This window comes from Labrus bergylta, chromosome 15, assembly GCF_963930695.1.
Source record: "Labrus bergylta chromosome 15, fLabBer1.1, whole genome shotgun sequence".
Classification (NCBI taxonomy): Eukaryota; Metazoa; Chordata; class Actinopteri; order Labriformes; family Labridae; genus Labrus; species Labrus bergylta.
The window spans coordinates 17,692,900-17,713,848 of NC_089209.1; the positions used below are offsets into that span (position 1 = coordinate 17,692,900).

The window sequence follows — 20,949 nt, forward strand, 5'->3', positions numbered from 1 at the left end:
AACATTGTACATGGTCCCTTTACCAATAAAACACTGTAAATAAATCAATTATTCCCCATTGTCTTTAGAGCTTTATTTTTTCCCACAACACATCTCTTCACAGAAATGTTAGACTGAATAGCCCACACTGTATCCAGGTGTTCCTGTTGTCATTTCAAGGTAACAAGAATGTGTTCTCTTCAGTATGCTTAGACAAGTAGTCTAAAATGTGCAGCTTTGTTTATTGCATTATATTCAACACGATTCATATCTCATAGAAGATGTACAACACAGTACAGTTATAGTTTACAGTAGTTAACCATCACTGTAGATTACAGAATATGTACAATGTATCATAGCATTAAGAGGCATGTAAATGTAGCTGCCTGTAGTTTACAGTCATTTAACAGGAACATTTGTGCAGTCGGTCATCTCGCTACTTAAAGGTGGGGGGGTTTCATCCCCAGCTCCTACAGTCACATGTCCAAGTGTACATGAACAACACAAACCCAAAATTGATTCCACGCTATTGACGAGTGGATAGATGGAGTAGTACAGTTGGATGGTTTGGCACTTTACGTTGCAGGACCTGCCCTCGGTGAATGTGTCATGTAGCGTAGTCAGAATATTAGAAAAGCATTATTAAAGTCTAAGTCCATTAACCATAACTAGCAAAATTACACTTATAAGGGATCTATTGTTCATCCAGGGACACTTTGAAAGTTCAGTAATCATTTGTAGAATTGCTAACAAAAAACACAGTAAATTAATGGTTACATATACGGAATGACCCGTTATTTATTTTGCCTTTCAACAAGGGACACTTGGCATTTCAACCACAAACACTGATGTAACATCATCCACCCAGACTGTGAATTGTTTGTTCTGTTGCAGAGCAGCATTACAAATCAGTTATTTATTGTCATTGTTTATGGTATTTATTATTGTTACACTCTTCAACACAATGAATCATAACCAATTTTCCCTTCTGTCAAATCTTATTGTAACTTCCTCATATATTGAAAATATCAATCTTGTGTAGATGGGTTTAAGAACCAACGTCATTCATATCAACCATGTGTACATACTGGCCCCTGGTGGTTTAAATGTGTAACTGCACCCAGAGGGAAATTCTATTGACTAACGTGAACCTGATGGATGGATGGATAGAAGGATGAATGAAAGGCGTGATGGATGGAAGTATGGATGGATGGATGCACTTTACATGTAGAAAATGTGTAGGCCATACTTTGTTATTTATGCAGATCCTAAATTATCCAGTTAAAATAAATAAATATCTTTCTGAAGAAGCTGAACACATCTTTATTGTCAATGACAAAAAGAAATCTGTAGCAGGCTGAACTCTGTTTTTGAGTTCTTTTTTTGTGTTCCTCCTTATTTTAGGCAATAAAATGGCAAAATAAGCTACTAAGTGAAATCTTTTGATGCAATTTCCCATTTTTTTTCAGAGCAATAACATGCATCCTCATTTGGAATCTGCAGTTAAATTAAATCAAAATATTGAATTTTCCTCTGTAGCTGATCCAGCACTATCAGGATAATAACACAACAAATTAAGCAAGACCTTTAAAGGGTGACATTTCTTTTGCTTGGCTGCTTCACATTGTTAGTATGTAACTTACATTTTATGTCCAAAGAAGAAAAGATAGAATCAGCCAATTAAGAACCTAATTAGGAAGTGAGAGCTCTTTTAGTTTTGCATCCATGAGAAGAGTTAAGTTCTTCAATAGAACTGTGATAAAGAGTCAGCTCCTGGTGGAGAAAAGTCAGCTATTGTTAACCTGAGTAACAATAATGCCTTTTTGGTGTTAAAATATGACCCTGATATCAACTTTACAACAAGAAAATGGTATTTTGTTTTCTTTTTATGCATAAAACACAGTTTCCCCATCAGACATTGTTGACTTGTCAGAAGCTAAAATAAAGCTTTGACTGACAGTGCTTGTGCTTGAATTGAGAGTATCTCAGGATATGGGTTTTCTAACATTACTGGAGGAATTTATTGTTTGAGATCTCTGAGCTGAGAGGCACATCTCTGGGAGTGTGTATCACTTGTTTGTGTAACCTGTGGATGTGAAGAGCTCTCAGGAGCTGCATCAGTGAGCACATTTAAGCTCCTCAGCTTTGCATTCCACAGAAACACTTCATCACAACACAATGCACCAGACATGAGCCTTTTTTTTTTTACTCCTGAAACCTCCTGTGATGCATCCAGAAACTCATAAAGACAGAGACATCACTCCTCAGTGCAAAACTAAACATCACACTGGCGGCATATGAATGAAAGGGAGAGACATAGAAAATGACAACATTTTAAATATGCCTCTGGCAGTGATAACTGAGAAGTCAGAGCTGTAAACAAAGCTTTCAACCAAAAAGTAACATAATGCTACAGAATCAAAACCAAGGTGAGGCCTATTTTATTCAGTTTTTGTATATTTTGCTGTTATGGAGCCTGGGAAAGATTCCTCTAAAAATAAATTTCAGTATCCCTCTCATCACTGCTGTTGTCTTGTAACCAGAGCAGAACGGTTCATCATCCTCTTCTCACTGCTTTTTCTCAAGGTTACTGATGAATAGAACCAGACAGGGTCAGCTGGGAGACGTATTCATACAAGTTCTTTTTATGTCAAATCTTTCATCGCTGGTGCGAGGAGCAAAGATTTCCAGAGGAGCAGCAGGGCACAAACAGAAAGGCCTGCTGATGCAACAAAGATGAGACTGACATAAAGACCATGAGAGAGGCAGCAGGCTGATAGAAAGCATGAGCGAAACCAGCCTGCTTGAAGCTAATAGAGCTACATGCGTTGATGGCAAACATCAACCTAAAATGTTATTTTACTCATTGCATTTTTATTTTCAAAAGATTTTGCTTTCACTTTTTTCTCCATCTTTTACAATGACTTGTGTCAATTATAGAGCTTGTGCTTTAAATAAGATTATTGTTTAACTATTCTTTTAGTGCTTTTAACAAAAATATTGATAAAGTTAAAACACAAAAGTTGCTTATCAAGAAAAGACAGGTTTAACTTTAAAATGATGTAACATGAGCTCCCTTTGAAAATACAAGATAATCCATTTACACTTAGAACAAGACCATCTGCATTATTTTCATCTAAAAATAAGATTATTATACTTGGTAATAAGATCTGTAGTTTATACAGTGGACCTCTTTGTGCATCATTCAGATGCAGTGTGAGGCTTAATGTACTGAAACTGTGAACTTTTTAAAAAGTGACTGAGTGAACAGGATATTAAAAAAAGCTAAGATTAAACCATGAAAGAGTGCACTGGTTCATGACAACAGTTTTTGCATGATTGCTTTCCTGTCTGTGGTGAAGCAGCTGCAGACTGTGAATGGAAACTGTAGGAGAAATAGGCAACTGCTGTGATATGAAGACAACACAATAAGACTAGATCTAAACACTTCAAAGGGTCGTTATTTGTGCAGTTTTAAAGGTGGAATTTGAACAAGATAGAAGTGTGATGAAGTGTTTAGACTTGCACTTGTAATCAAAGCTACTGACCTTCTTTACATAGCAGCTTCTTCCTCTGATATCACACTCAGGCTTCAGCTGGAGTATGATCAAGTCCTGCTGTGTCGTTATGTTGTACATTTTTTAATGCATTGAATCTAACAAATCATTATTATTTCACCATCTCCTGGTTAGTAAGCAATTGAATAGGCAATTGATTTGTTTTAAATGTCTTTAAAAATGTATGTACTTTATTAATGCCTGAGAGAAATTCTGGTTTACGCTCTGTTATTGAGACACATGCTTCTCACACTCATAGGTCCGAATCACACGCACAAACAGGACCTGTGGACATGTGCTGGTGGAGAGATGTCAGAGTGGGGCTCCTACAAGCTGCTAAGCAGAGAGCGCACCAGAGCGGTTGGGGGTTCTGTGTCTTGCTCAAGGGCACCTCGGCAGTGCCCTGGCACCTCTCCAGCTACCAGACCAACTGCCATAATATGGTCCACATCAGGACTTGAACCGGTGACCCTCTGGTCCACAACCCAAGTCCCTAAGGACTGAGTTACTGCCGCCCAGAAGCAAAGATACTCAGGGACATTTTGCCGAACTTGATGTTAAAACAATACAAAATATCTTTCAAATAATAATATCAATAAAAAAAACTGCCATCAGGCCAAAGCTAATGTTGGCATTCAGCCACTTCATGGCTACTATTATTGAAGGACTGGAATGCTTACATTATGTTTTGATTGTGTTGTGCACTCACATCTGAATCGTTGAGTGCTGGGTGCTGAAGGTGTTGAATCGTTGAGTACTGGGTGCTGAAGGTGTTGAATCATTGAGTGCTGGGTGCTGAAGGTGTTGAATCATTGAGTACTGGGTGCTGAAGGTGTTGAATCATTGAGTACTGGGTGCTGAAGGTGTTGAATCATTGAGTACTGGGTGCTGAAGGTGTTGAATCGTTGAGTACTGGGTGCTGAAGGTGTTGAATCATTGAGTGCTGGGTGCTGAAGGTGTTGAATCGTTGAGTACTGGGTGCTGAAGGTGTTGAATCGTTGAGTATTGGGTGCTGAAGGTGTTGAATCGTTGAGTACTGGGTGCTGAAGGTGTTGAATCGTTGAGTACTGGGTGCTGAAGGTGTTGAATCGTTGAGTACTGGGTGCTGAAGGTGTTGAATCGTTGAGTACTGGGTGCTGAAGATGTTGAATCGTTGAGTACTGGGTGCTGAAGGTGTTGAATCGTTGAGTACTGGGTGCTGAAGATGTTGAATCGTTGAGTATTGGGTGCTGAAGATGTTGAATCGTTGAGTACTGGGTGCTGAAGATGTTGAATCGTTGAGTACTGGGTGCTGAAGGTGTTGAATCGTTGAGTACTGGGTGCTGAAGATGTTGAATCGTTGAGTACTGGGTGCTGAAGGTGTTGAATCGTTGAGTACTGGGTGCTGAAGATGTTGAATCGTTGAGTACTGGGTGCTGAAGGTGTTGAATCGTTGAGTACTGGGTGCTGAAGATGTTGAATCGTTGAGTATTGGGTGCTGAAGGTGTTGAATCGTTGAGTACTGGGTGCTGAAGGTGTTGAATCGTTGAGTACTGGGTGCTGGACAATAAATACAAAGGCAACAGTAAGACTGAGTACACACACCAGAAGCTGCTCCAGATCACATTTCATGAAATACATCACCACATGTGACGTCACAGGCCCTGGTCCTTCATCAGACATGAACAAGTGAGGAGGCTTCTGGTGTCCGGACTAGTCTACCTACACTAATGAATCCATACTTTGCTAACAGTAATGTTAGCGTAAGTGATTGAATGCTAACACAATGCTGTTTGATAGTGACAAATGATTTTTCATGAAATCGTTGTTTTAGAAAGGTCAAGTGGTTTATGCCGTTCCTATCATACATTATAACACTATCTTCTAATATGTTCCTGTCTTACCTCAGGCCCTGTAGTAAGTCATGTAGCCTTCTCATTTTTTGGGGGAACAGACCCAAAAAGATCTTGTAATATTAGATTTGTTTTATTACCGCCTTTTAAATTAATAAAAGGTACCACCAGAGCAGGAAAACTACACATAGACAGAAGCATTTGTCTCAAAACAATCCTGATTGCGTTTAAGCAGCACTGTTTATAACATACTGTATATTTTCTCTCAGTAGGTGAGTGACACCACAGTACGAACACCAGCCAACTCTTCTTTCACCAAAGGCAGCTTACACCACCTTTGGCAGGTTTTATATGCACTATAAAGCGTCTTTTCAATAGGCCTATTTTATAATATATTATAATTGTACACTGTTATTGTCACCACATGTGCACAAAGGTCTGTCTGAATATTTTAAAATCCCTAGGAGTCTTGAATCCAAATTTTCTGTATGTTATTTTTGTAATCGTCTTATTTTGAAATGCGACTATATGAGTCTGAATGTTTTTGTTGTTGAAACTGTGTCTTGCTGCTATTCTTGGTCAGGTCTGACTTGGAAAAGAGATCTCTGATCTCAATGGGACTTACCAGAATAAATAATGGTGAAATAAGAAATGAATACAAATAAAAAGGTAAACATGAACAAGGAGTTTAGATAAAGTACTGGATATATACAGGGGACTGACCGCAAGGATTATGTAGGAATGCAAATGTCGAATGTGAAATAGGTCTATATGTATTTTACACAAAGTTACTATAAGCTAAACAAAAAGTATGAATCTTGTTCTGATAAACCACGAACTGTATCCCGACAATCACAACTTGCCTTTAAAACAACAGTAGAAGTGTCTTCTGTAAGACTATGACTTTGTTTGAATGTGTTTACTTGTTAATTTGATCATTGTATAAAGTCACATCATGTCCATGTTTTCCTCTAGGTGGCAGAAAACTGCAGAAAACACCTTAGAGAAATGTGACTTCCTGTAGCCTAATAATGTTCAGTTTTTCATATAAATATAGGCGCACTTGAATGGACTCAGACTCAATTATTGCTTATTCTGTGTATATATTATGGATTAAACTAATATTGACATCTCATGCGATAAATAAATAAATGTTTGAAACCTTTCCGCTGTTGACGTTTCTTTCTTTTTTATGCGGATTTGTTGAGTTTTCTAAATCATCCGGAATATCCACTGAAAAAACACGCGTTAAATAATGTGCCCGACATATAAAAGGATAAGTTTTCACAGTTTTTTAATATACGCCACAAGGGTCAAAGTTGAACAGTTCGCCACTTAAAATGGCGGATGAACCAACACGGGAGTGGAGCGATGAGCAGCTCAAAAATGACGATTTCCCCAAAAAAGACATCATAAAGTTCATTCAGGACAATGCAGCACATTCGGTTTGTTTATCACCTTTGACTCTCGGGTTTCATTCTTTGATTTGTTGATGCATAAAGTGTAAATGCTCTGTGACTCGCAGCATGCAGCATGGTTAGCTTATGGAGCCACATCAGGAAGGATGTTGTGCTGTAGCATCGTGTTAGACGCAGTGTACCACAACACACTCAATAATACACACACATGTATTACACTGTTCACATATAACACACAGCTCGTTACGTCATACGACACCAGGACAAATAGACTTATGTGCCTGTCGGTGTTTTTTTTTTTTTTTTTTGTAATTTTGTAATTGAAGAACCGTAACCTGCCATCTATGTTAAAGAGTATTAAGACTTTGGTTAAATACATTTCTTACCTTCAAACTTGTCTGTCTTCCGTTTCAGTTCCTCAATGAACACAAGCTGCTGGGAAACATCAAAAATGTTGCCAAAACAGCGAAGAAAGAGCAACTGATCATCGCCTACAATCAGCTGTTTGAGTGCAAAGTAAGTGTTGATAATGAGTGTTTAAACATTACACCTGTGTGGTTTGGATGACCCAACAACTAATATGTGTGATTCATGATTTATTGCTCATTTGCAGAAATTCAAAGGCACCGAGGTTGAAGTTGTTACTGAGCAGATGAAAGCTGTGAAAGTGGAAGAGAAAACCAAAGAGGCCAAGACAGAAGTTGTAGATGAGGTGCCTGGCCAGAATTTAAATTCATCGTGTTTCTTTGTTGTCAGTCATCGCTCTGCACATATTACACATAATACAGCTGTTAAAGAGCTGATCCTCTGTTGTTTTCTGTAGGGTCCACCCAAGTACAAAAAGGCAGTGCTGAAGAAAGGTGACAAAGAAAACTTTCCAAAGAAAGGAGAGGTTGTGGGCTGCTGGTACACGGGCTCCTTGGAGGATGGAACCGTCTTCGACACAAATATTCCCACAAGTATGTCAGAAAAAGTGCAACTCCACCAGAAACGGTGGGAGCACCATGGTCGTTTATACTGATTGAAATCATTACCAAGGGCTTAAACTCTCATCTGTTGTCTCTCTGCAGCTGCAAGAAAGAAGAAGCAAACGAAGCCACTTACCTTTAAAGTTGGCTTGGGCAGAGTCATCAGAGGAGTGAGTGATTCTGATTCTTTCACACTGGACTCTACATTTCTGTCAGTTTGAAAATGCGACGCATCTCTTACCTACGCATCATCGTTTGCAAATCTCTTCTTTTACAGTGGGACGAGGCCCTTCTAACAATGAGTAAGGGTGAAACCGCTCGGCTGGAGATTGAGCCAGAGTGGGCCTACGGAAGAAAGGGTCTCCCTGATTCCAAGTATCCTTCTCTTAAGCTGTTTTTTTTTTTTTTTTTACTCTGTGTGTGTCCTGTAATTATTTGAGTGTTAATAATATGTTTAATAGTCTGCTTTGATTTTTTAAAAAAGAAGGCTTTCATTCTGCATCAGCTGTTGTTTATTCTTAACTCCGGTTCTACCAGGATCCCTCCCAATGCGAAGCTGATCTTTGAGGTGGAGCTGGTGTCGGTGGATTAACTGAGGAGATTTTTTGGCCCGCATGCACTACATTTCCAGGACAGGGAATTAAATACCTGCTGGTGTAGTGGTTAAATTTAAAATGATTGGATTGCACCGTTCTGTTTCTGCTTTGTCTCGATTCAAGGAACGGCCAGCGTTTTAAGTTTTGGCTTGTCAATAATGTAAATATGAGACACCCTGAAACCTTAATGTCTGTATTGTTTTGTTCTTTTGCATGTATGATGTAAATGAGAAATAAACCCGTTTCAGAGACGAGGGACTGATTATTTATTTTCTGCTCTATTGATGAAACCACTTCTTCTCCATGTACTTGTTGGTTGCTGTTGATCAGTCTTATTTTCATGTTAACTGTATAACATTGTGTTTAGGTTCTGGTAGTGAACAGTGTAGTTAAACATTTTATCAGAACACTTAATCAAACACAATTAATTGCTGCTATTCTAAATGTTGCTGGTAAGACCCTGAAAAGTCAGATTTCTGCCCATGGATATGATCTTCAATTTAATCACTGCTGCAGAAGTGCCACACAAATCCAGACTTATGTTTTACTGATAAAAACAGAAAAAGCAAAATGTCAACAATATACAAAACAGATTAATCAAAAGCAAGTCTAAACAAATGGGTCTTGAGTTGCTTTTTAAAAGAGTCAACAGTACCTACAAATCTTAAACCCAAAAGCAGAGAATTCCAAAAACTTGGGGCTACAACCTCAAGCACAGTCTCCCTTTGTCTTCTGTCTGGTGTGAGGGACTACCAGCAAGAGCTGATCTGAAGACCTGAGAGATGTGCTGGGAGTATAAGGCCGTAAAAATTCAGTGATAAAGGCCGGTGCCTGTCCATGCAGGGCTTTGAAAGTAAGACATTTAAAGTAGGTACAGAGACACTGATGGCCTAGCAGTTAGATTGGGTATGTCAGAATGGTTTTTCATTACTAAGTACATTTATTTTAACAAGGAATTTGACTTGATGTTTTGGTGCAAAAAAATAGCAAGATATTTGAAGGCTATAGACAGCCCTGGTTCAAGTCCTACGGCTCATTTCCCACATATCATTCTTGACTCCAGCCATTAGCATATTTATAAAAAGGCAAAAGCCCTCAAAAACAAATTTGGTACAACTCAAAATTACAATTTAATGTCTTGAGCAAATGAAATGAAATAAGTAAAGCTACAAAACTGTATATAAGTCAGAACTAGAAGGTGGAAATTTAAGAGCTCCCTCTAAGAGGTTTTGTCATAAAGCCTTGCAACTACTCACTCCCAAAAACATTAAACTCAAGAAATCCCTAAAAACTAACATTGCCTACAACCACTGACTCTCATCCTCTTTCCTTTACTTTTTATTTGTACTTCTTTGTTTTTCCTTGTTAAAGTGTCTTGAGTATTTAGATAAGCGCTATACAAGTCTAATTTATTATTATTATTATTATTATTACTCTGCCCAACAAGACCTCTCAAAAGAAAGACACGCCTCACAAAACAGACTTTTTTTGTCCAAGCCAAACAGTTTATTCTGTACAGAAGGATAACATTGAACTTGGTAGAAACTGATGAGGGGTGACCATGTTTCTCCTTTCAGGCATTAAAGCACTTAGGAGTTGGCATTGGGTCCCTTCTTCTTTCCGAAGGTGGGCACAACGTTCACAAAGCGCCTGTTGTACTGGATGCGACGCTTAGCGCGGCCAGTCTTCTTCTTTTTCTTCTCCTGCTTGTCCACCTTTAAAAAAAAAAAAAAAGAAGAGAAGAATGGGCATCGGTCATTTTTCAGAGTCTAGATAGATGGGTGAATAGTTAATGTTGACTGGGACTGAGGGTAACAGAAAAAGCATAATATATTCTTACCTTGGGGGTCTGTCCCCTGACTTTACCGGCACGAGCCAGGGAGCCGTGAACCTTTCCTAAGGGGGGGGTGAAGGGAACCGGTTAATTCGGAAATGATCTTAACAAACCAAGGTTCCTACAAATGGCTATGAAATTCCCAACGGGGAAAGACTGGATGAAAACAAAGTCAGTGGTGTGTTCATTTACAGTGATACATGTCCACATAATGGCTTGTGCCAAAGAGGAGGTGGTCTGCATCATCAGGGCTGGACACGAACAGCCAGCAACATCAGACAAGACAGATGTTTCATGTTATTCTTTGTACAGATGTGTATGGGATCAAAATGGAGCACTGGCTTAACATCTGATAAAGAGTGTATACACAGCTGTAGTGAAGGAGCAACAAAATAACCTTAATTTGAAACAAGACTAGACAAATATAATTCATAATGTAGCATTTAGATATTTAACTTATCAATTTTCATTTTTTACTTAAAAAAAAAAAAGAAATAGTGTTGTCTCTGATAACTTGATAACTGACCTCCCAGCAGCCTGCCAGCTACCTCCAGGGTGCAGAGCTCTGAAACGCCACAGGATGCCAGGGAGGCATCATCCTCCAGAGGGCACCCAGCAAGCAACAGCACCTGATCCTCAACCAGGAGACCCTCCAGATCCTGGACATGGGCCTGAGACACAGAGGGATGAGAATTGTTTATCCAAACTCACTTCCACGTTAAATCAAATGTTGTTATAAAAAAAATGACAATCTTTTTTTTTCTCTATTATGAACTCTCCTTTGGGATGATGAAGGTTTTGGAGTATTGTCATCGACTTGTAAAAGTTTTACCTTGATCTGTCCGACGGTCTCCTGTCCGGTCACCTCAAGGGTGTGAGTACTCTGGGCACGCAAGAAGAGCTGCATTTTGTTGCTGGAAGATAAAACAGAAGAGGGACAATCGATTCAGTCGTTGTCATTTAACCTACTGCGGAAATCAACTTTTGACGTAGTTTTATTTCCCGGCGGCAAACATTGGAAACTCTCTCAAGTCTAAAATTATTACATAACTTAATGTGGAAGATAATAAAAATCACTTTGTCAAAGCACATGCGGTTTAATAAATTACGAGAAGGGGGCCAACGAAACGTGCCGGGAACAGAAACAGACATGTCTCTCTTGGTAGCTTGCTAATGCTATGCTAACATAACTAGCCGCATGGGGCACACGATACATAAAGTCGCTCTTAAACTCATTTAACTGGACGATGTGGTGAAAAAGAGGTTTACCATGAGATAAACTATTACATAAGGGATATACTCGCTAACAGAAATCTGTCTAGGTTTTACATAAAACATGTTTTTTTTACCTAAATTGCTCAGGCCTTACCTCGTTGATGCTAGTCGTTCAACGCTAGGCATAAAAAGGACTGAATGAGGGAAGTCACTGCGCATGTGCGGATTTACGTAATGCGTTTACGCTCGTGGCCACGCCCATTATACCTTGGGAGTGTCGAGCTGAGGGATCAAGTGATGTTTTTTTATGATTGTACAATCGCGAACACATCAGTATAATTGCTGATAGATCAATAATGTCATTATAAACACTGTCGTTCCAGCAGACGTAGGTTTAAGGTGTAGCTGCTATTTTCATGTATGAATTGACTTTTATTTTATTTTTATAAATGATTTAGCTCCCAGGTTTTCAGGTTAAAAGTAGTCTTAACTAAAAAATCTTTGCTAGTAGCTGTTAGTTGTCATAATTTAAAATTCACTGGACAACATGTGGAAAATGTGTTACATACAAAAGAATCTTAATTGTAATATGTGATTATGTATTGATGGCTCAATCATTTCAACAATCCTTAAATAAATGTAGGTTTCAAAAGTATGAGGCAAAAACATACAAATTTAGGATATCAATCTCTTTATTATGAAATCAAGTCAAAATAAAAAAAAAGAAAAAAAAAAAGGAGGAACTCTTCATTTTCTTTATGGAAACGTAACCAGGAAATATTAAAAATCTTTCAGTTTTGGGCAGGAGAAACACACAACTTAAGAGGTACATCTATGAATGCCTCCTTTACAAGTTTAAATTCTTTAACGCAAAGAGAGAGCTCAAACTGAGTCATCCAATCTAAAAGACAAAAAGCCTTTATCACACGGGGGAAATAAATCTGCCTTCACAGTTAACATGCATAAACAATCCAAAACAGCAGCCAGTGTTGGAGATGATGGATGAGCAATTCAATTGTTTGTTTTTTTTAAACATGACTAATCAACATGACTGCCATGAGGCCCAAGTGTGCTAGTTTCCAAATAATGGCTACAAGGTGTTCTATATCCGATAAGCACACATTAAACCATAAAGAAGGGACAAATCCATTTCTTTTTTCTCGTTGACAGCCTGTTGAGTAGCCATGTTCATAGAGTAGGCAGGTCAGAAAGGATGCTTGTCTCCGAGTCTCCATCTTCGTGTCAGGATTTTGTCCATTATGTTGGAGGAGGGGGGTAGTACTGGTTATACTGGGGGTACTGGTTGTACTGTCCCCAGTTGTTTTGTCCCCAACCGCTGTACTGTTGCTAAAAGAAAAGAGAGAAAACCAAACCGCTGAAATTTTTCACAGGCTCAAACAAAAACATTTCTTAAATTGGTAGTTTTGTTTTATTACCTATTTTAAATAGTTTTATTCTAAACAAATAGAATTGCTGTGAAAAGCCTCACATGCTTGTTGTGACATCAAGTGCAAGAAATATTTTTTTGAGCTATTAACTCGTCAGATAAGAAACCCACCTGGTACCAGTTGTAGTTGTATGCAGAGTTGTTTGCCTGTGTGTCTGTCGCTGCGGTTGCTGCACCCGTGGCGCTGTCTTCCACGCGCTGTCTCTTGGTGTCAGGTTCAGTGGAGCTGTAGACCAACAGTTTTAAGTTAATACAATTCTTTGTTACGTCCTAGAGTTTGGGTGGTGCACCCCGGGAAAAAACACTATATTTCGTGACGTTTTAGATGTTGAGATAGAGTTAAACATCCATTACATATTTGCCATTCGCAGGAAATGTAAATGACCAACTCCAAGACACTTTAGAAGGAGTGTTGATAGTTAAAGTGGGTGTTACTTCAAAATTTGTGGAAATAAATATGTGTTGATGTGACCCAAGCCCTGTCCCGTTATCCACCTGTCATATCCGTTCTCGGCCTTCCTCTTCGTGGGTTCACTTTCTTTCTGTAGTTTCTGATGTTCCTCATATGCAGCCACAAGTCTAAGAGATAAAAGTATAAAACATTTACCGAATATGAAACCTGACAAAGGGAATAAATGCATAACAAGCATTCCTGCCTCTTAAAGTAACACAACACTCACACATTAATGTCACTGCCAAAGTCCTCGAGGAACTCCACTTTGCGCTGGCTGAAGAGGAGGCGGGATTCAAGGGGCATCGGGCTCTGCAGGGCACGGTCAAAACAAGCCAAGATCTCTGCCTCATTTTGCGTCACGTCTCCGCTGTACTCCAACTCAAGCAGGTTCAGATACAGCTTTGGACTCGTCTGTAAAGCAAAAAATAAAAATGCCATTCTAAAAACAAATACAAAACACGCATTTTGAGAAAAGTGTTTACTTTTAACTGCAAACATTAAACTGGTTCATACTTTGAAAACCATGTAGACTTCAACTTCTCTGTGCAGAACTTAAAAGAAACCTAACATAATAACTCTCCTAATTTCCAGACAGGGACTCGTTTACAAAAAAAAAAAAAAAAAAAAAAAAAAAAAAAAACTGTAAATGTTGCAACGCTTAAACACCTGTTTTTTCCCAGGCAGAACTACATTAGAATAATTCTTTGAAAATATATAGAAAGAGAACCAGAAACACAGAAGAGAAGACACTGTCCTGGATGACTCAGAATATATGGTGCAACCGGTAATTCAGGACAGAGGTGACTCAATAATATTGTAGGGTGTGTCTGTAGAACCTTAACCTTCTCCTGAAAGATACAGAGGGCTTTGTCACCTATAAACAATAATGGCAGGTTTATGATTTAGTTGTTTCACTACATGGGGTTAGTTTTCATTCAAGTAAACATGTACTCAATGCTAACTTCTAGGATTTTATATGGTGGCTGACTTTAATGGATGTCTATGTCAGGTAAGGTTTTTCAGCCTGCTCTCACCTGGTCTTTTTCAATAGCATCCAGAAGCACCTTCCTGGCCTTGCTTAGACTTCTCTGCACCTTCATCTGCAGCCTGGCCAACTTCACAGCATAAAATGAGGTCTCAGTAGAATTCTTCGCAGACTCCATCGCCTCCAGTAACAGGGCCTCTGCTCCATCCAAGTTTCCATGGCGTCGCTCAAGGCTGACCCGCCGAAGACGCACCATAGCCAGACCAGGTACTGCCGCTTCCAGGGACTTCAGGATATCACGAGCTTCGTCTACGTTGCCTGGGGGGGGGGGGGGAAACCATACTCAATCAGCATGTCCTTTCTAAAATATTATGCATCACAACTACACCACCCCAAGATGATTGACTGTCACCCACCTTGCTGCTCCTCAAATGCTGCCCACAACAGGTGGATGGATGGTTTCTTGGGCAGATGGACGGTGCACGCCTTCTTGTAGACATGTCTCACGCCGTCAGTGCTGTAGCCCTCTAGATATTTTGCATACTTCAGAGTGAAAAAGAGAAAGCGAGTTGGAAGAGATGCAGGAGAGGATAGAGGAGAAAAAGAACAGAGGAGAAAGAGAAAGGCAAAAGAGACAAGGCATTTTAAACCTAAAATTTCAGTAGGCAGAAGCAGTGAATTTCTTCATTGACAAGATCGTTTTTAGAAATTTTCTGTGTAAACCCATCAGCACCTTCATGGAACCAATTAGATAAGTTTCTGTAAGGTAGTGGGAGACGAAGAAGATGCAACGTAGTAGTTGGCAAATGCTGCAGTCAAATCTTGTGTGGCAAGCTGGCCATCCCCTAATACAACAGATACAGTCAAATATCAACGTTACACGCAAAGAGAGTGCAGGACGATTTACTGTGTCGTTGTGATATCATCGTTGTTGGGGAAGTGCAGGGAGATAGCAGGAGTGAAAGAGAGGTTAAAGCTCACGGTACCTTGGTCCAGAACTCCTCGTAGAGTGCACAGGCAATGAGGCAGCGTTCAAAAAGCACAACCACGCGCTCTGGGGTCCCGTTTTCGATTTCAAAGTCCAGGTACTCCTTCCAGTTGTTCAGCTGGGTCTTCTCTAAGGCTTTGACGTGGAAGTATGGTCTTTTGATCTATACATTTTTAAAAAGCATACATAATTATTTGTTTTACAGTGGAAAGAATACAAAAATAAATGTTGTATTTCCAAAAACCTTTATGAGACAAAAAAACAGACACGCACCCCTTCTTCAAATGTCCAGCGCTTGCTGACTTCATGTTCGTTGTGATTGAAAACCTCTTGCCGCACTTCAATCACCTTGTGGCGCATATTCTCGATCTCTGTCACTCTCTACACAAAGACACACAAAGAAAACACTTGGTTAACAGTCACGTACGCATCACTTTCTCCACTTAATGTCAAAACTTCTGGTCCTGCAGCTGAGGATTTACATCACCATGAGCTCGCCAGATACAAGAAGCCTGTGGGGAGAGGGAGTATGTTTGCACCCTGCATTTCAGCCTCTGGGTGCAGGTGCTGGGGTCAACAGCCAGCGTTGTTATAGGGCGAATCCCTGACTGGATGCCAACTTGAATCCCCCCTGGTATTCACTGGCTTGGCTGCTGACATGAAGAAACCTATTCAAACCTGAGCAAAGCTATCTTTTCACCTCATCATGGAGAATAGGAAGCTCCTGTGACCCCCTGAAAACTGTACTTTTTGTAAATGTGTCTCTCCTACAGGATAAGTAGTTTTTTACCTTTGCAGGGTCAGGAAGATCCTCGGTTCCAGGCGGCAGATCCTCCTGAGGAACAGGGGTCTCACTTTCTTCACTGATCATCGGTGTCAGACTGGCTTTAGAGAGCTCAAGTCTCAGTTGAACAAATTCATCTTCTGACAGGAAATGTTTGGGGTTGTTGTTCTGCACATGATCTTTGAACCTGTGACAAATGTAACATTCCATTATTAGAAAGTTTAAAAAGATATTACATGCAGGTCTCATTTCAATAACATCTTAAGACAGGTAAAAAATAGTCTCTTTTGTGTTGATAGAAAGAGAGCTCTAACAAATCAATGCTACAATCATTTTATATTCAAACAATCTCAACTATACAGCACATGTCTTGGGAGTATAACAGAGGACACAACTTGAGATTTTATTCTGTTTTCCAAATTACCTCTGGAAGTGCTGAGAATACAGCTGAGTTGGGATGCCCAAGATGCGGTCATAGATGGCGGTGACATTAGCCAGCTTCTCCTGCTCCGTCTCCCAGGTGATGAAGGACTCCCACAAACGGTCTGAGCGGAAGTCTGTGCCTGCTGCGAGCACTGCGTGCTCATAGGCACTATGGTAGCAAAAAAAAAAAATTGATTGTGAATTTATAAGCAACTGTTTTTCTTTTTGACACTATGTAATATTGTGTTAAATATTTCTGGGGAGTTAAAAGATATGAAGGAAGGAAGAAGGGGGGGAAATAATTCTAAAAAACAAAATGACATTTACTCACGCTCGAATGCGTCCCTCAGTGTCAGGGTCAGCAGGGTCTGAGTTCTCTTTGATGAAGGTCAGGTAATGCAGCCACAGGTCCACACTGAGAGGGATGACCTGCAAACCTCGTCTGTACACCTAGGAGTTGTACAAATAAATTCAATTAAACATAAATTAGAAGCCTGTCCATGGGTCAAACTTTTTCACTGCGTTCATCAAAGTTGCTCTCTCTGTCGCTTTGCCTTATTCTCTTTGATTGTTACTGTTGGCACTCACTAAGAATGGAGGCTTAGGAACAATCGCATGGTTTGAACAATGACAGCACAGTGAAGCTGGTGAGCAGCCAGATGTTTGCTAAGACTGAGCAGTCTTACATGAAAGCAAAAATTTGTGTCCAGAAATAATATGCTTACCTCCTCTGCAACTTGTATATTGCCATGCTTTTTCTCAATATCTGCATACTTCTTCCAGTAGCCATAGCAGTAGGGATAGCGCAGGAAGAATACATCAAATGCCTTCTTCACAGCTGCAAGGATGTTCTGCAAAAGAAAAGTACCAGGAAAGATTGGTCACTTTTAGTACAACTAACTGTTATTGCGTATTTCATGGTTTCTAATAATGTGGGGGGAAAAAAAGAGAAAAAAAAGCTTGACCTCTTTCAGTTCACATTTTATAATATACAGTTTACAATTGATTTGCTTTTCTTAATCTTACCTCTTGCTCCACTTGCTGCAGCAGGTAGACCCATCCATTGAAGTCTTCTGGGTTCTCCTCGCACCCCTTAAAAAGCTTTTCAAACTCACTCGGCAGGTCTGGTTCTGCAGGAACAGTTGTTTCCTCTGCTGTGTCCTTTGGTTGTTCCTCCAGCTCCATGCCATCCTCCGTCACGTGTTGCGTCTCTGTGGCATCTGGAGAAATGATTAATTATTTACAAAAAGCCTCAAGTGGAGGAGCAAAAAAGGATTTGCTCCTAAATGTGTTAACAGGGCTAATTAATAGGACAAGATTGGATTTTAGTGTTACATTTTAACCAGAGTTGTTTGGCAGTTTTTATTTTATTATATAATATATATTGGAATTATGGTACCAACCGGCAAGCTATACTGACTATTTACCTTGAACAGCAGCTTCTGGTTCTAAACTCATTTCAACGCTGCCTGGCTGATCCTCCACAGACTCTGCTTTGTGTTCTGGTGGCTGTGCTGGCTCCTCTGTAGGTTGCGGTGGAGGAGGAGGAGGAGGAGGTGGTGGCTGCTCCTCTTGGAAGAGCTGAGCACTGGCCAGCTGAAATTGCTCCACAGCTTTCTCAACAGCACCCAGTCCTGTAGTCATCATCTGCTGGTCTGGTAACTGCTCAGGAGCATCCTGGGACGCATCGGAATCCTCGGGCAAAATGCTGGTAAGAGGTTCAGGAGCAACCTGGTCCAAGGACCAGACAGCAGCTTCACCTAGAGCAGGAAGGTCAGGAAGAAAGGCATCCCCGTTGCTCTCCATGGCAGGGGACTCAGCGTCCAGCATTCCAGTTCTTGTGTCCTCTGAGAGTTGTGGGCCTGATAAAAAAACAGGTCAAGTTATCATTGGAGATATAAAAAAAATAGTTCATATACATGGCACGTTTGTTTAGAGAATCAGAAATACTTTATTAATCCGTGGGGGGAGGTTCTTTTTTTTTGGGGGGGGGGGGGGGGGATTTAATATTCAATTGATCCAATCTATAATTGGACAATTATAAATTAAGCAAGATACTAACCATGTGACTAATCAAAAGTAGAAAATTCAAGCGGTCTTCTAACAGGCTACTACAGGGGGACAAGAAAAGCTTCTCTTTTACAATACTGGTTGTGTGAATATTTAAATGTCCACTTCATCACAATCGAGCACTCGTCTCGATGAGCCATACTGTCCTACTCTATGTTAATTAACCAAAAGATCTTTTCCCATCAGCAGCGAAGTTTTCCAAAACTCGCGCTGAAATGTGTTATATTGGTAACAGCCTTAAAAATCAAGGTAATAACTTGGTAATCCTGACAAAAAAGTTTGGCATTGTTTACTAGATGTGGGTACTATTGGTCGTTCAAACCTTAACTTTTAATGGAAGCATCTCTCTACTAAAAAAAGGTCACCCCAGTAGCAGCTAGTGCTACAGTTCACTTCCTTGTACAAACATTAAAACGACGCCAGCTTTCGCTTAAACCCGTGTGTTCACCTGCTAAAAATAATGCAGCCACGTGATACGTTTCTTAATTTAATAACACTAAGTCGTCGCTTAAAGTGATCCCAGGTTGTTAATACATTCCACTAAAAATCGATTGTTGTGTTGCCTGGTTTACACCATGTTGGAGCAGCAAGGTTGTTTGCACAGTCAAAGTTCATTCTGAAGTTGGGCCTTGACTCCATCTATTTCCTGGTAAGTAACACGGCCCTAAAGTAAGCTGAGGCTGCTAGCTCAACATTAGCGCTCATTTCAGTGAACACAGAACCTAAATGTGTGTTTACTTAATCAACAGCACTTTCCCTTTAAGTTCAGATAAAATTATACGTCAATAAAGTACACTTAACTATAAATTACAGCCTTGAAACCTGAGTCGACAAGCACAACCACAACGTGCTAAGCGTTTGCATCCACGTCCTGGTGATAGTCGGTACCATCGGCTGTTCAGCGTTAGCTAGCTGGCTAACATTGGCAATTATACAAGGTACAATTGCTACAACAAATGGCGATTGAACACAATATTAAAGAATAAAGACAAGTTTCGTGACCTTACCAGTATTTTCCATGAAATGTAAGTCCACCTTGGGAACTCGTTTGAAGCTTTCGAAGTCACTAACCTACTACAATCAGCCGCGTTTCGCCCACTATTCTTCACTTGGAGCCGAGGCAGAGTGCGCGCACTGCGCATGCTCAGCTTTGGGCCCGCCTTCCTGTGCGCGCGCTCGTTGTTGTACGTGTTGTACAGACAGACCTATTACTTTTTTTTTTTTACGGTATTGGTGACACATTCTTGAAGCTTTTTTACAACGTGATCACGAGATTATAGATGCAAAACTAAACTAAAAAAAATGGGGAAATATTTGGTTTAGTCAAGAGCAGAACAGCCTATTTAATAATTTACACTTCAATGTAGGATTCAGAGATTATTAATGTAGTGAGGGATTTGTTGGCTGTTGTGCGTTCACTTCCTAAGTTTTATATTTTTTATATTTCAACTTAAAGAAAGTTAATAGAAAGTTGCACTGGATATCAGCATTTAACTTAAGTTATGTGTGCCTTCTCTGACCAGAAATATCCTGTAAGGGGGGTGGGGGTTACATGAGTGATAAGCATTTTGTTTTTCTCCCCAAAGTGGGCTATATTTGTGGACCTGCATGTTGTTAAACAGTTGTCGATTACAGCAGGAACTGATGAATCAACCGGCCTCATGGGCTGATATAACTTTATGTGAATAGGCAACAGGTGGAAGGCCTATATATTATTATTATTATTATTATTATTTTAATAATATGTTTTGCTATAAATGTTGTGAAAACGTGTTACCATTTTTTTTATCAACCCCAAATGCACCTGATTAGGCTTGACAAGACATAATAATAATTTAAGACAGTGTTTAGCTATTCAAAAAACAAATCAGTCAACATGACTATTTGTTGTCAATGTTGTAACCCTGCCTTATAGCAGTATCTGTGTCAGCCGGAAATAAATGGAACAATAGGCCTAATAGACGGTGCAAAAATATGGCATTGTCTTCACACAGTGAATCATTCGAAAATGTAAAAGCACAGTTTTCAGTTAAATATTAGCTTAAAACACCAACATAGTGGAGTTACTAAATCTTGAAGGTCACTACATTGTAATCATATCATAGCCTACATTTAAATTTCCTCTTAAAGGCTTTTTTATAAGGCTTAGCCTGCAAGTCCTTAATTTGTTATGATTTATAGGCTATATTTAGTTAATGATGTTATTAATCAGTTTTAAGATGGTGTCAAGTAATAAGCTGCTTTTAACAATGAGAAAATGTAGTTCCTGCTGCCCTGCCCACTCACAACCTCCACGTCACACACTGATCATATGAACCGTTTTGAATGAATGACAAAACCTGTAAGAGAGAAACACCTGAAAACCCTCTTTAATAGTCCCAACAGGTCTGTCTCACTTA

General features: G+C 39.7%; 3 protein-coding genes and 1 long non-coding RNA gene across 4 annotated transcripts; 1 reads left to right on the forward strand and 3 right to left on the reverse strand.

Annotated features, from left to right (window-relative positions):
• Window positions 1-202: 202 nt before the first annotated feature.
• On the reverse strand, window positions 203-7,302 carry LOC114920242 (uncharacterized). Its single transcript, XR_003808555.2, has 2 exons — window positions 7,173-7,302; window positions 203-5,075 (listed from the first exon to the last, which is right to left on the reverse strand). It is a non-coding gene; the product is annotated as an uncharacterized lncRNA (long non-coding RNA).
• Window positions 6,662-8,601, forward strand: fkbp3 (FKBP prolyl isomerase 3). Its single transcript, XM_020632430.3, has 7 exons — window positions 6,662-6,813; window positions 7,201-7,302; window positions 7,400-7,498; window positions 7,610-7,745; window positions 7,857-7,924; window positions 8,032-8,129; window positions 8,292-8,601. The coding sequence occupies exons 1-7, from the start codon at window positions 6,709-6,711 to the stop codon at window positions 8,344-8,346; spliced, it is 663 nt and encodes a 220-aa protein (XP_020488086.1). The 5' UTR covers window positions 6,662-6,708; the 3' UTR covers window positions 8,347-8,601.
• Window positions 8,602-9,830: 1,229 nt separating this feature from the next.
• Window positions 9,831-11,631, reverse strand: faua (FAU ubiquitin like and ribosomal protein S30 fusion a). The gene is made up of 5 exons (XM_020632432.3): window positions 11,554-11,631; window positions 11,017-11,098; window positions 10,711-10,855; window positions 10,191-10,246; window positions 9,831-10,065 (listed from the first exon to the last, which is right to left on the reverse strand). Exons 1-5 carry the CDS (start codon window positions 11,616-11,618, stop codon window positions 9,940-9,942), a joined length of 474 nt encoding a protein of 157 aa, XP_020488088.2. The 5' UTR covers window positions 11,619-11,631; the 3' UTR covers window positions 9,831-9,939.
• A 723-nt stretch (window positions 11,632-12,354) lies between these two features.
• prpf39 (PRP39 pre-mRNA processing factor 39 homolog (yeast)) lies at window positions 12,355-19,715 on the reverse strand. The gene is made up of 15 exons (XM_020632420.3): window positions 19,558-19,715; window positions 17,908-18,342; window positions 17,507-17,700; window positions 17,206-17,331; window positions 16,812-16,930; window positions 16,482-16,649; window positions 16,064-16,244; window positions 15,547-15,654; window positions 15,272-15,436; window positions 14,702-14,828; window positions 14,335-14,603; window positions 13,527-13,711; window positions 13,342-13,425; window positions 12,958-13,072; window positions 12,355-12,746 (listed from the first exon to the last, which is right to left on the reverse strand). The coding sequence occupies exons 1-15, from the start codon at window positions 19,568-19,570 to the stop codon at window positions 12,657-12,659; spliced, it is 2,379 nt and encodes a 792-aa protein (XP_020488076.2). The 5' UTR covers window positions 19,571-19,715; the 3' UTR covers window positions 12,355-12,656.
• Window positions 19,716-20,949: the final 1,234 nt, after the last annotated feature.